This window comes from Aegilops tauschii, chromosome 7 (genome assembly GCF_002575655.3).
Source record: "Aegilops tauschii subsp. strangulata cultivar AL8/78 chromosome 7, Aet v6.0, whole genome shotgun sequence".
Taxonomy (NCBI): domain Eukaryota; kingdom Viridiplantae; phylum Streptophyta; class Magnoliopsida; order Poales; family Poaceae; genus Aegilops; species Aegilops tauschii.
In genome coordinates, this window is record NC_053041.3 from 264,981,507 (window position 1) to 264,992,417 (window position 10,911).

Genomic DNA, 10,911 nt, shown 5'->3' on the forward strand with positions numbered 1-10,911 from the left:
GAGCAAGTGATGATGATGTATTGCACGAATACAGGCTGGCCTAGTACTGTATCACACAGGAAATCTTTCAGGCGAGACTTTATTCGATCTCGCCGTGAGCGAGATATAGCTCCTGCGAGCATACTCAGCTGGCACCATTATGCTTTTTTGTTTTTGTTTTAGGCAATCCATTGTGCTACTACTAAAAAACTATCACAGCGGCCCATGCATGATGTGGCCCGAACCGCCTGAGCCACGCATATTGGATCACGGCCCGAACGCCGGAGCCGTTCGGTCGCGAAGCTTCTGCGGCCCAGACGAACATATGGTACGCTTTCCTGACAAACGACCGCCACGTGATGCCATCCGATCTCTCTTTATCTTTCTCTCTCCTACACGCCGAGACCAAACCGAAACACTTTCTCTCTCTCCCTTGTTTCTCGTGCTCGGAAACCCTAGCCGCACGAAGACTTCGCCTCGCCCCCACATCGCCCGCCGTCTGACCTGCCTACGAGGGCGAACGATGGCCGCGGAGAACTACTGGAGGTACGCCGACGCGCGGCAGCAGCAGGCCATGGTGGCGGCTGCGGCGGCCGCGGCGGGGATGGCCCCTGCAGCTACCGTTGCGCAGGCCGCGACGGCCGCGGGGGGCATGCACCAGCACCAGCACCAGCAGGCGGCGATGGCGCAACAGCAGCAGCAGCAGCAACAGCAGCAGCAGGCGGCCGCGCCGTCGCTTAAGCGCGCGCGCCCAGACTATGGCGGTGAGTTCGCGGCCCTCGGATCTGCCCCCTAGAATCTAGATCTGGATCCTTTTGTTCTCGCTATGATGGTTGTTTTGCTCTTTATGTCGTTGTTTGTGCTTGTGCGTCTGTATTGTCTCGTGGTTAGTGGTAGTTTTGGTTTTATATAGTTGTAGATGAGATATTGCTTAGATCTAGTAATACGGTCACTAATTTTGTAAACGTCGTAGCGGGTTTAGCCTATATGGGGGTAATACTCCAGCATTATCATAGCACTAGATCGATACCCGTACCAGAACTACTACCTTTTATTTTAGAGTCTAAAAAAGGGTTGATTTTCTACCACAAATCTGTCCGGAGTATTTTCAAGAACGATACCGAGAGATGCTTGCAGGCTTGAAAAACTCAAGTGATACATGTGGTAAATCTGCTGATTGGACTTTTGGTGCAATAATTGTTGCCACATCACTTCGTCTCCCCGGTTCCGTTGCTAGAGGAAAAATAATAGATGTACTCTTCAAATCTGGCTCTCGTAGCTCAATTTTAGTCAGAGCTTTTTGTTGGTTGTTTGGATTTCATTATACCAGTTTTTAATAGTTAGTACCAAATGTGTGTGTGGATCAATGGTGTGTAACGACTGGTGTTGCCTGCCTTATAAGAAATCCTGGAGTTCTCATGACAGTTAAATGCTTGTATGTAGCTACTCTAACTTCTCTAACTGTTAGTGTGCTTCCATATTTTCTCCTTGTAATTATGCCCTTTTTACAACTTGTTTATCTACTGAATATTCTTAGTTTGCTGGTTATATTAATTAAAGATATTGTTGGCTAGTGAGATTTACATGAAACCTTGTTTTTTTTATTGTTTTTGCAGATGGTCCTGGAGGACAAGAGATGGCTGGATATTATCCGCGGGAAAATGCAGGTTACCACTCACTTAGAGACAATGAAGCAATTGGAGCATCTTACGACCGCTACTTACGCAATGGGGTATTGTTAACTTCGTTGTAAGAACTCACATAATTATTCTGAGCACTTTGTCTTGATACTTTAGCCTTGTTCTTGTGCTTCTAGATGCCTTCTGTGGCAGCCAATGAACCAAGTAGGGCAGTTGTTGGTGCCATGGGTGGAGCTGCAATGGTTGGTGGTGGAATGAGTGGATATCCTGTTGATGACCGCCGTATGATGGGTGTCGTTGGTATGGACAGCAGAGCCATGGGGTATGGTGCAAGACCTGAGCCTCCTCTTCCCCCGGATGCATCCAACACCTTGTATATTGAAGGTCTGCCTGCAAACTGCACCCGTAGGGAGGTTTCACGTATCCTTATAAGCTATGTTGCTACCATGATGTGCTTAACTTCATTTCTTAATTGATGGTTGAGTATTCTTTGATGTCACACCACTGATATTCATCATATAGTTCCTTTCCTGTTGGTTAATGACACTCTTGTTCTTGCAGCCTTTATCTTTGTTGTTCAGTCCCTCTCCATTTATTTTATATGCCCTGACAAGCTGCTTGTTCAATATGATGCACCAGCAGAGAATTTAGAAGTGTATCATCTCGCTCCATAAGTGCTTTTGCTCCTTAACCTTCTCCACTACAGATATATTCCGCCCTTTTGTTGGTTTCCGTGAAGTGAGGCTTGTCAACAAAGAGTCAAGACACGTATGTATATTTTGCCCTTCTGTTGGTTTATTTGTGTTAAGAAACTGTATATTATATTTTAATGATGACATATCTTGACCTGTCAACTTTGCTGCAGCCTGGTGGAGATCCTCATGTCCTGTGTTTCGTTGATTTTGATAGCCCTGCCCAAGCTACTATTGCACTTGAAGCCCTGCAAGGTGAAAATACTTGTGTTTGCAGATTTGGATTATGTAGTTGTATAGATAATCATACTTTTATCTCTGATAATATTCAGTATTGTATGTTTTCATTTTTGGTTTACATATTTGTGCATTCCCCATTAGTTTGTTCTCAAGCTTGCTTTGAAATTGGTAAGCATGATCAATTGTCTGTTGTACTTTCTTTGTGCAATATCTGCAGCATAGGTAGATTGTGCTTTAGGGATAGTGACCAGTTGACCTTAGCTGGCATTAATAGCCAAAAACTCACCTTTCGCTGCGCTGGGATAATACTAGAATATTTATTCGGACCATGATTTTTCTAGGGCATTTTATTGTATGTGTAGAATTTGCAATTTTGGTTCTAGAGATTAGTGTGAAGTCATTTGACCATCTATACGTTGCTCGGCTCTGCAGTACTGTACAGTTCGAACATCCACGTCAATGTATCCTTGCCAATCTATTCCAGTTTATAGTTGTTTCTGTATCTCTTTTCCTATGTGTTGTTGGATCTAATGCTCACACCTGAATCCTTGATGGCATGGCGTTAACGTTTGAGGTTCGTTATGTTGTCCCAACGACGAAGCGAAATAAACCGTCACGATTCATTTTGCAGGTTATAAGTTTGACGAACACGATCGTGAATCAGCCCATTTAAGGCTGCAATTCTCGCGCTTTCCTGGTCCGAGGTCAGCTGGCGGGCCTCGTGGTAGGCGTTAAGTCGTGCGGGTCAGGCGGTTGACGAACCTACCGTTTATACGAGCGATCGAACCTGCTTGGTGTAACGCTTTGCGCCGAATTCTCCGCCGGTGGCTCGTAGGGTTCGTCAGCCCTTGTCGTGAAAGCGTGAAAAGGACGATGCAATAATCTCGCTGTTCAGTATCCATTAGATTCTCGGGGTCGCATGTGTGTCTGCTTTAGTATTTATGGTCTACTGTATTTTGTTATCTCGCGGCGTGACCCAGACAATATCAGTCTTTTATCATGTGTAACGCTAACTTTCTTAAAGCACTTGCTCGTTTGTTTAGCCGTGCTAGTAATATCAACTCTTTTCTTCGTCTTGCACATCTGTCCATATACCTAGGTTAATATGTATATATCCTTTATACTGCCTCTGTTTCTAAATATAAGTCTTTTAGAGATTTCAATACAAACTACATATGTTTGTATAGACACTCATTTTGCTCCTAGTCCCTTATTGGAATCTCTAAAAATACTTGTATTTTTGAACAGAGGGAGTACATATGGTTGCTCTGTGGTAGTGATCACCTCTCCCCACCTTAATTAACTAGTGTAGAATTAGGGGGCTCTCCTATTATAGTTCAGAGTTGCATGCCTGGCGATCGTGTTAAATGTCAAAGTGGTCATGAACTAAGGATTGTCAAGCATATTTGAACAACCAAGTCCACTCTCCTAAGTATTTGCATATAAGTTGCCATGTATTCAAGTCTAGTCACGCAAGTTTAATGTCCATGCATCAGGAACTAGTTGGCAATATCTGGATAACCTTCATATTTGTTTGATTGATCAGGAAGTTATGACTTGAATTGAATCAGGGTTGGTTTGTTGGTGCTCATGGAAGTAGTTCTACTGATATGTCCCTCACCTTTGTTGTTATTTTTGGGAAATGCTTACTTGATTTACTTACATGTTGCATTTATTCACATTTCCCAATATATGAGCCCTCCCTTTTGTCTTATATGAGCCCGTTGTCATTGATTATACCCTGTAAGATCAGTACTTATTGTTGTTTCTGTATATATATTTGACCATATATTATTTGTTGCATTCATGTCTGAATGCCCACACATGCTTGAAAACTCATAACCTGTTATTAAGATTTTACTAGGCAGAAATGAAACTGTTGGTTATTTTCCCCCTTGTAAAGACCGTTTTACAAAAACACAACTGCCTACAGACTTTACAGCATACCCTGACTGAAACAAAGTGTGATGGAAACTTACTGGTCACTTGATCGAAGGGGCAATCATGTCTCCTAGCACTTCCAGAATTATCCAGAACACCAAATGTTACGATCAGAGCTAGCAGCAGAGATGTAGCAAAGCAGCTGATTGAGATCCCAGTTAAGTTCACCCCCTCGTGCTGGCTCCCAGCTGATCGTGGCCACGGTTAGCCTGACCGTGGCCACGGAGAGCTAGAGATGTGTACCTGCCGCCAGATGTGGGATACGGTTACCATAATTTTCCTTGTAATGCGAGGGTCACTCCATATATTCATATTGGAGCCAGCCCCAACGATAAATCGCGTGTGGACATCACGTGAGTTCGGTATCCACACCGTGAGTTCCCACGTGATTCCAATACTTTGAGCGTGTATGACATTTTCCATCCATCGTATACAAATTTCATTTTATCTCTAACCTCTCGAGGAGTTGGCTCACATGGTAGCCTAACGCATGGAAACCTGGCAATGGTTCTGTTAAGATAGAGATCGACAGAGAACAATTGAGATAGATGTAAAGTGAATCAGTGTCCTTTCATTAGATGATTGTAGGTATTTATACTGGCAGAAGGTATTCCATTCGGGAGAGATGGCAGGGACTGATGCGACAGTTGGCGATGTAAAGTGAATCAGTGTCTTTCATTAGATGATTGTAGGTATTTATACGACAGTTGCCGATGTAAAGTGAATCAGTGTCCTTTCATTAGATGATTGTAGGTATTAATACAGGCAGAAGGGATGCATTGAAGAGGCATCCATTGGGGAGAGATGGCAGGAACCGGTGCGACAGTTGCCGAGATTCCCTCATAATTAACACATGTTAACAATATCTCTAATCTACACTTGTTCATGCAATATCATGAGTATTGTGTTTGATATGTTGCTAAATCCCTTCAAACTCGGTGGAAAAAATAAGGAGAAAATGATGCTAGCATATAATGGTTAGTGTCTCTTTTAAATTAATATGAGAAACTCATAGAATTTAGAGGACAATAAATATGTCGTATATATTTTCTTCGAAGCCTTAGTAAGGAAAACAGAAAGTATGACATATGATCTTGTGTTGATATTACTGAACCTCCAAAAGTAAACTAAGGAAAAAGAGTATAATATGATGCTTTGAACATTCAGGAAGATAGCCCCCTTGATTCTTGCCAATTCCGAAGCCGTCACGTATCAATTCCATGAACATATTTCTGGAATGTAGAAGTTGATAGAGGCTTGATGAACAAATCAGGAAAGTTGTCGCATGATTTGATTAACAAGATTGGCAATATAGTCATATTGTTTATTATGTAATCTGTTTGCATCCGGGCAACACAAGCAATATTATTTTAGAGATAATGGTTGTTGGATGTAGCCACGAGGTTTGTTTCAAAGACTCATGAGATGGTTATCACACCTAACAGGAACACAAACTTTATCTACAACCTGACACTGTAGGGATCTCATCGATGTATCCAATTATATTAGTGTCCAGATTTCTTTGAAACTAAAAGATTAGGATAAAATGTTTGATGCCTTGGAGATATCGAAAGATATTCTTGAGCCCCAACCAATTATGTGTGGTGGGTCCAATGGCACTAGGATATGAAACTCTACGTCCCACTATCGCATTCCCATCAACTCATGGTTTTAATGTATCTTTCTCTGTGTCTAGAGAACGAAGCCATACGAGTTATTGATGCATAAGATTTGTTCATGAAGAATTTCTTCAATATATTTTGGATATAAACAACATAGTGTACCATAATGTATGAGTGAAGGTGCTCGAGGTTTTACCTAGATCCTTCATGTCAAATTCCGTCCTTTAGATGATCACATGCTTAACATGTACGGGTAATCATCAGTGTAGGAGTAATCCTTGTGAATAAGAAACTCACTACGTCGGTTGTACCAAAATATAACAATAAGCCGTATAGTGACTTACTAATTTTTTATAATGTATGTTGCATTTTGCATTTCGATTCAGAAGTGAGATTTCAACGGGAACCATCTATATCTGAATCTAGTAATCCACATGGATATGTAATCACTACATCTATCAACTACAAAGATAGATGATTTTGTAGTGTCAATTATATGAGTTATCAGAAAGAGATTCCACCTCTGAAGAATAGTTGGGTATCTGCGTGAACCCTTGTGCTACAATGCTTACTCTATGTTTCACCACCTCGTTGTTCTCATTCTGTTTCCAGAAGAAAACCGTGTAGGTATTGCTTATGTGAATACCTTTCCTTTATTGAGCAAGATTATTTCTACCTAGATTATATCCTTTGCTTGAGTTTAGTCTGTGTGTTGTTCACACTTTGCCATGAACATGGTCTTCGGATCTGAATCATTTGACAGGTTTTTACAATCTAGTTGAGAAATGTATGTCGGCAATTGTGGACTTTCGGTTATATGTTTCTTCAGAATCTATATATAAATATATAGTTGATGGAAATATCATTACCCATGGTGACTACCCATGGCGACTGCTCGTGATTTCCCAATGCGATTGAGTCGGGTATTCCGATGTTCCGGTCATTGTGTGCACTATGACCTGGGTTGGTGGAGGTTCCCATCCACCGGGTGTAGTACTATCCATTAGGTGTCTGTCAATGTGAAGTTGATTTGCATTCACTGATTCAATGACCTTGATATCCTTATTTGCGAGAAGCAGAATCCTGATGTAGTATTGTCGTACTTCTCCCCCTGTTGCTTTGAACGGGGAGTTGAGTGGCTTTAATTGGTACCTCCACTCTTTCCGGCATATTTTTGCAGGATTGTAGGACTGTATGACACCTTTATAGTTAGTAAATGAATCTGACAGGTTATTTGTAATGTGCTGCAAATCTTCTGAACGCTTTGTTCAAATATTTGAGTACGTGGATTTGAGGCAGAAATGTGTTGAACATTCCATTAATTTTCTGGCATTCTTTGTGGTACTTGAACTCTCCCCCTAATGCCTGGAAATGTTCTTCATTGAATCGACATACTGGCCTTGAATAACTCCACATCTGAGGGGCTTGAGGTATTGACAGAAATACAATTATTCCTCACATAGATCTCGACTATATGTTGAGGGGCCAATGATGTATGCCGGGGTGGTGATATCGGTATGTGACTAAATTACCGCAGATGGGAAATACTTGGTAGATTTCCACGTTCCAATGAAAGAGGGGAATAATATTATGCAGTTTGATCATAAGCGTGTAAAATTTCACGACTCCGACGTAAAGTTGATAAGTTGCAACTCCAAAGTAAAGATAATGAAATGAGCTTAACTCTTTGGATAAAGGATTCTACCAAACCATTTTGAGTCTAGACATATTGGACAAAGTGCTAAACTTCAATCCTAGGACCGTAGTGAAGGCATGCAAGGAGAATTTTGCAATGTTGTCCATTCGATTTGCTTGAAATTAATGGTCAAGATAATATGCCAATAGTTTTCGTGTGGATAAAGACACACTTGAGACCATCATGTAGATGTGTCTATTAAACCATGAATAGTCTAGTCAATGGTTGGGAAGAGCCACTTACCTCGACTTGATGTATTTAAGGTGTCTGAGTGGTTCAGCGTAGACTTTAAGGTGCGCGTGGCTTAAAATTAGCTTCCCTATGTGACATGTAGTGCACACAGAATCCATACTTAGGAAAATGTTGTGCGAGAAAACTAAATCGCAATGAGATTATTTTGCAAGAAAAAATATTTCTCAATCGCAAATCAACATGGTTGTGCGAGAAAACTTAATCTCAATTGTAAACAATGTCGTTGTACCGGTAAAGAACATGTTATAGATCAAGTAAATAACAGCCACACATTTCTGGAATTTTAAAACTCTACAGAAAATGGACTAAATGTAGATTTATACATGGCCTAAACATTACAAGTGTTAATCAATAACACTAGTAGTTGGGCCAAGCTGAAATAATCTGACACAAAATCACGAGAGAAATCAGCTTTCGCCTATTCGACCAATACCTCAAACATTGGGTGTCTGGATGCAAAATAGGGAAGAGATAAGGTTTCCCTTTCTCTTCGTTGGTGTGGTCCTGTGGATACAAATCGATTAATTCTATCGATTGCTCCAGTTCAACACAGAGACCACCACCACAGGTCCATCCGTGCAGGCGTTCCGCAACGGTTTTCCGGAGCCGCGTCGTGCGCTGCCTCGCCTTCATTGCCCGCCTTCGTCGTCACCAGGACGTAGAAGGTGCGGATGCCGCGCACCGAAGAGCCATTGCGGGCTCCACCATGAGCCGCGGTAGGGAGGGTGCCACGCACCTAGGCCGGGCCGTACCTTGCATGGGCACCGAGCCTCAGAGGCTTGCGGCTCAACATACATCAGTGTCGGGTAGAGGGGCCGCTTCAGGTAGGGCACCGCCTTCGCGCCGGGAGGGAGCCGCTGCTGTCGCGCATAGCCGTGGGAGGCCGGTGAGGGTTGCGCCATGGTGAGAGCCGCATCACGCGCTCCAAAGGGAGGCCACGACCAGGGCGGCTTCCGCCATGGGTGGACGAGGGGAGCCCCACCATGCACGAGGAGTCGCCGTGGGTCGGGAAACACGCCACGCCGTGGGTGGCCATGGTTGTTGACTGCCATCAGCCAATGGGCGCGGGCACAAGCGCCGCGCGTGCGAGGGGCCTCGCCGGGGGCATCGACGGGCCGAGGGTTGTCGACCGCTCCATCGCTGGGGACTCTCTAGTCCGAGCGCGCAAATGCGCCGTGCACGCGGAGATGGCTAGCCTTCTCGAGAGGAAGGCACCGGTGAGAATCAACGTGATTTCCTTACCTTCCTTCATATTCTCCTGTTATCGGATTTCGTTCCGTGATCTTGGCCGAACTCGCTGGTTCGAGTGTGCTGATAACGTGTTAAGATAGAGACCGACAGAGAACAATTGAGAGAGATGTCTCTCGCCTGGCCTCGGCATGGGGATGACCTGGCCCTTTGAGACGCGGTAAGCGACGTTGGCCGGAAGGTAGCCCGCGCTCTTCAGCTCCTAGATGGCGTCCTCGGGGACGATGGAGGCCTCCCACTTGACTTTAGACCCAGAACCGACCATGGCCGGATCGAGGAGATGGTCGGAGAAGTTTTTGGAAGGAAGGATGGATCTGGGCGCTGGAGCTCAGGAGATTGGGAAGGCAATGGCAAAGGAGGAAGTGAGAGTGTGCGAAGGAAATGGTGGTTGTTCCTCTTTTATCGTCTACCGTAATACCAAGAGTCCTTTTACTGTGCCACAGACGTCACCTCTTCCCGATATAGTTGTGCCGTTGTGCGCGTGTGGGATAGCACGAATCATTGATCATATCCCTTAATAACGGGGCACGGTCTCATATTGATGCGACGTGCCTATGGAGAAACTACCTCGAGCTGCTAATCGAGCTTTCATAACTGGCTAGTGGTTGCGGCGAACCGTGACCTTTCAACAAAAGTTGTCAAATGTGGGTATACTATTCACACTTGAGCGACTGGCCTTTGAGGCTAAGTTACATATACACTTCGAAGCTATGACGTAGCTCGGGGGACGTGTGGCTAGAGATTATTAAAGCCACCACATAAGGGGAGGAACTAGTCCACAAAGCCGATGATTTCTGCACATACCTCGACTTCAAAGACTAGTTCGGGGGCTACCGAGGGTGTCCCGGACTAATGGGTTCCCGGGCTGCCGGCCTATCTCTCGTGGGCCGGACAAGTGGGCCACTCTTGATCTATCATTGGAAGGCCAAGCTATAAGCGACTCCGTGTTCTGGAAGAAAACCTCCGAAGCCTTGGTGTATCCTCCAAGTCAAGATAATAGAGTCGGCATTTTTATCCCCTAGTGGTACCCGACCACATGTAACCCTAGGTACCCCTGGTGTCTATATAAACCAGAGGATTTAGCCTGTAGAGGGGGAGAACCATCATCATACCCACCTAGGGTTTAGTTCATCCAATCTTGTGGTAGATCAATCTATATTGTCATACAAACACATCAATACAATCAAGCATGACGTAGGGTTTTACCTCTTCGAGAGGGCCTGAACTTGGGTAAACACTGTCTCTATGCCCCTTTGTTACCCATTGATCTAAGATCCACAGCTCGGGACCTCCTACCTGAGATCTGCCGGTTTTGACACCGACAAGAGGTGCTTTGTGGTAGGTTCAATCTTGCGGTGTTGTCACTCTATGAAAGGAGGGGTAGGAAGACACGTATTGTTTTGTTGCTACTAAGGATAAAACGACGAGGTTTGATCATATTGGTTGGTTTTATTCTGTGTACATTATGTCATCATGCTTCAAGCATTACTCCATTTGTCATGAACTTAATACCTTAAGATGCATGCTGGATAGCGATCGAGGGGTGTGAGGGAGTCCGGGATTAAGGGGTCCTCGGGCTGCCGGCCTAGCTCTCGTAGGCC

General features: G+C 44.1%; 1 protein-coding gene across 2 annotated transcripts; it reads left to right on the plus strand.

Annotated features, from left to right (window-relative positions):
• Positions 1 to 342: 342 nt before the first annotated feature.
• LOC109752903 (RNA-binding protein 2) lies at positions 343 to 4,340 on the plus strand. 2 transcript variants are annotated; one of them, XM_020311817.4, is made up of 6 exons: positions 343 to 743; positions 1,596 to 1,711; positions 1,796 to 2,039; positions 2,326 to 2,387; positions 2,485 to 2,566; positions 3,183 to 3,631. In XM_020311817.4, the coding sequence occupies exons 1-6, from the start codon at positions 503 to 505 to the stop codon at positions 3,284 to 3,286; spliced, it is 849 nt and encodes a 282-aa protein (XP_020167406.1). In that variant the 5' UTR covers positions 343 to 502; the 3' UTR covers positions 3,287 to 3,631. The 2 variants fall into 2 exon arrangements, with proteins under 2 accessions (XP_020167406.1, XP_040252470.1); XM_040396536.3 differs by lacking the exon at positions 3,183 to 3,631 and adding an exon at positions 4,098 to 4,340 and having other exon boundaries at positions 371 to 743.
• Positions 4,341 to 10,911: the final 6,571 nt, after the last annotated feature.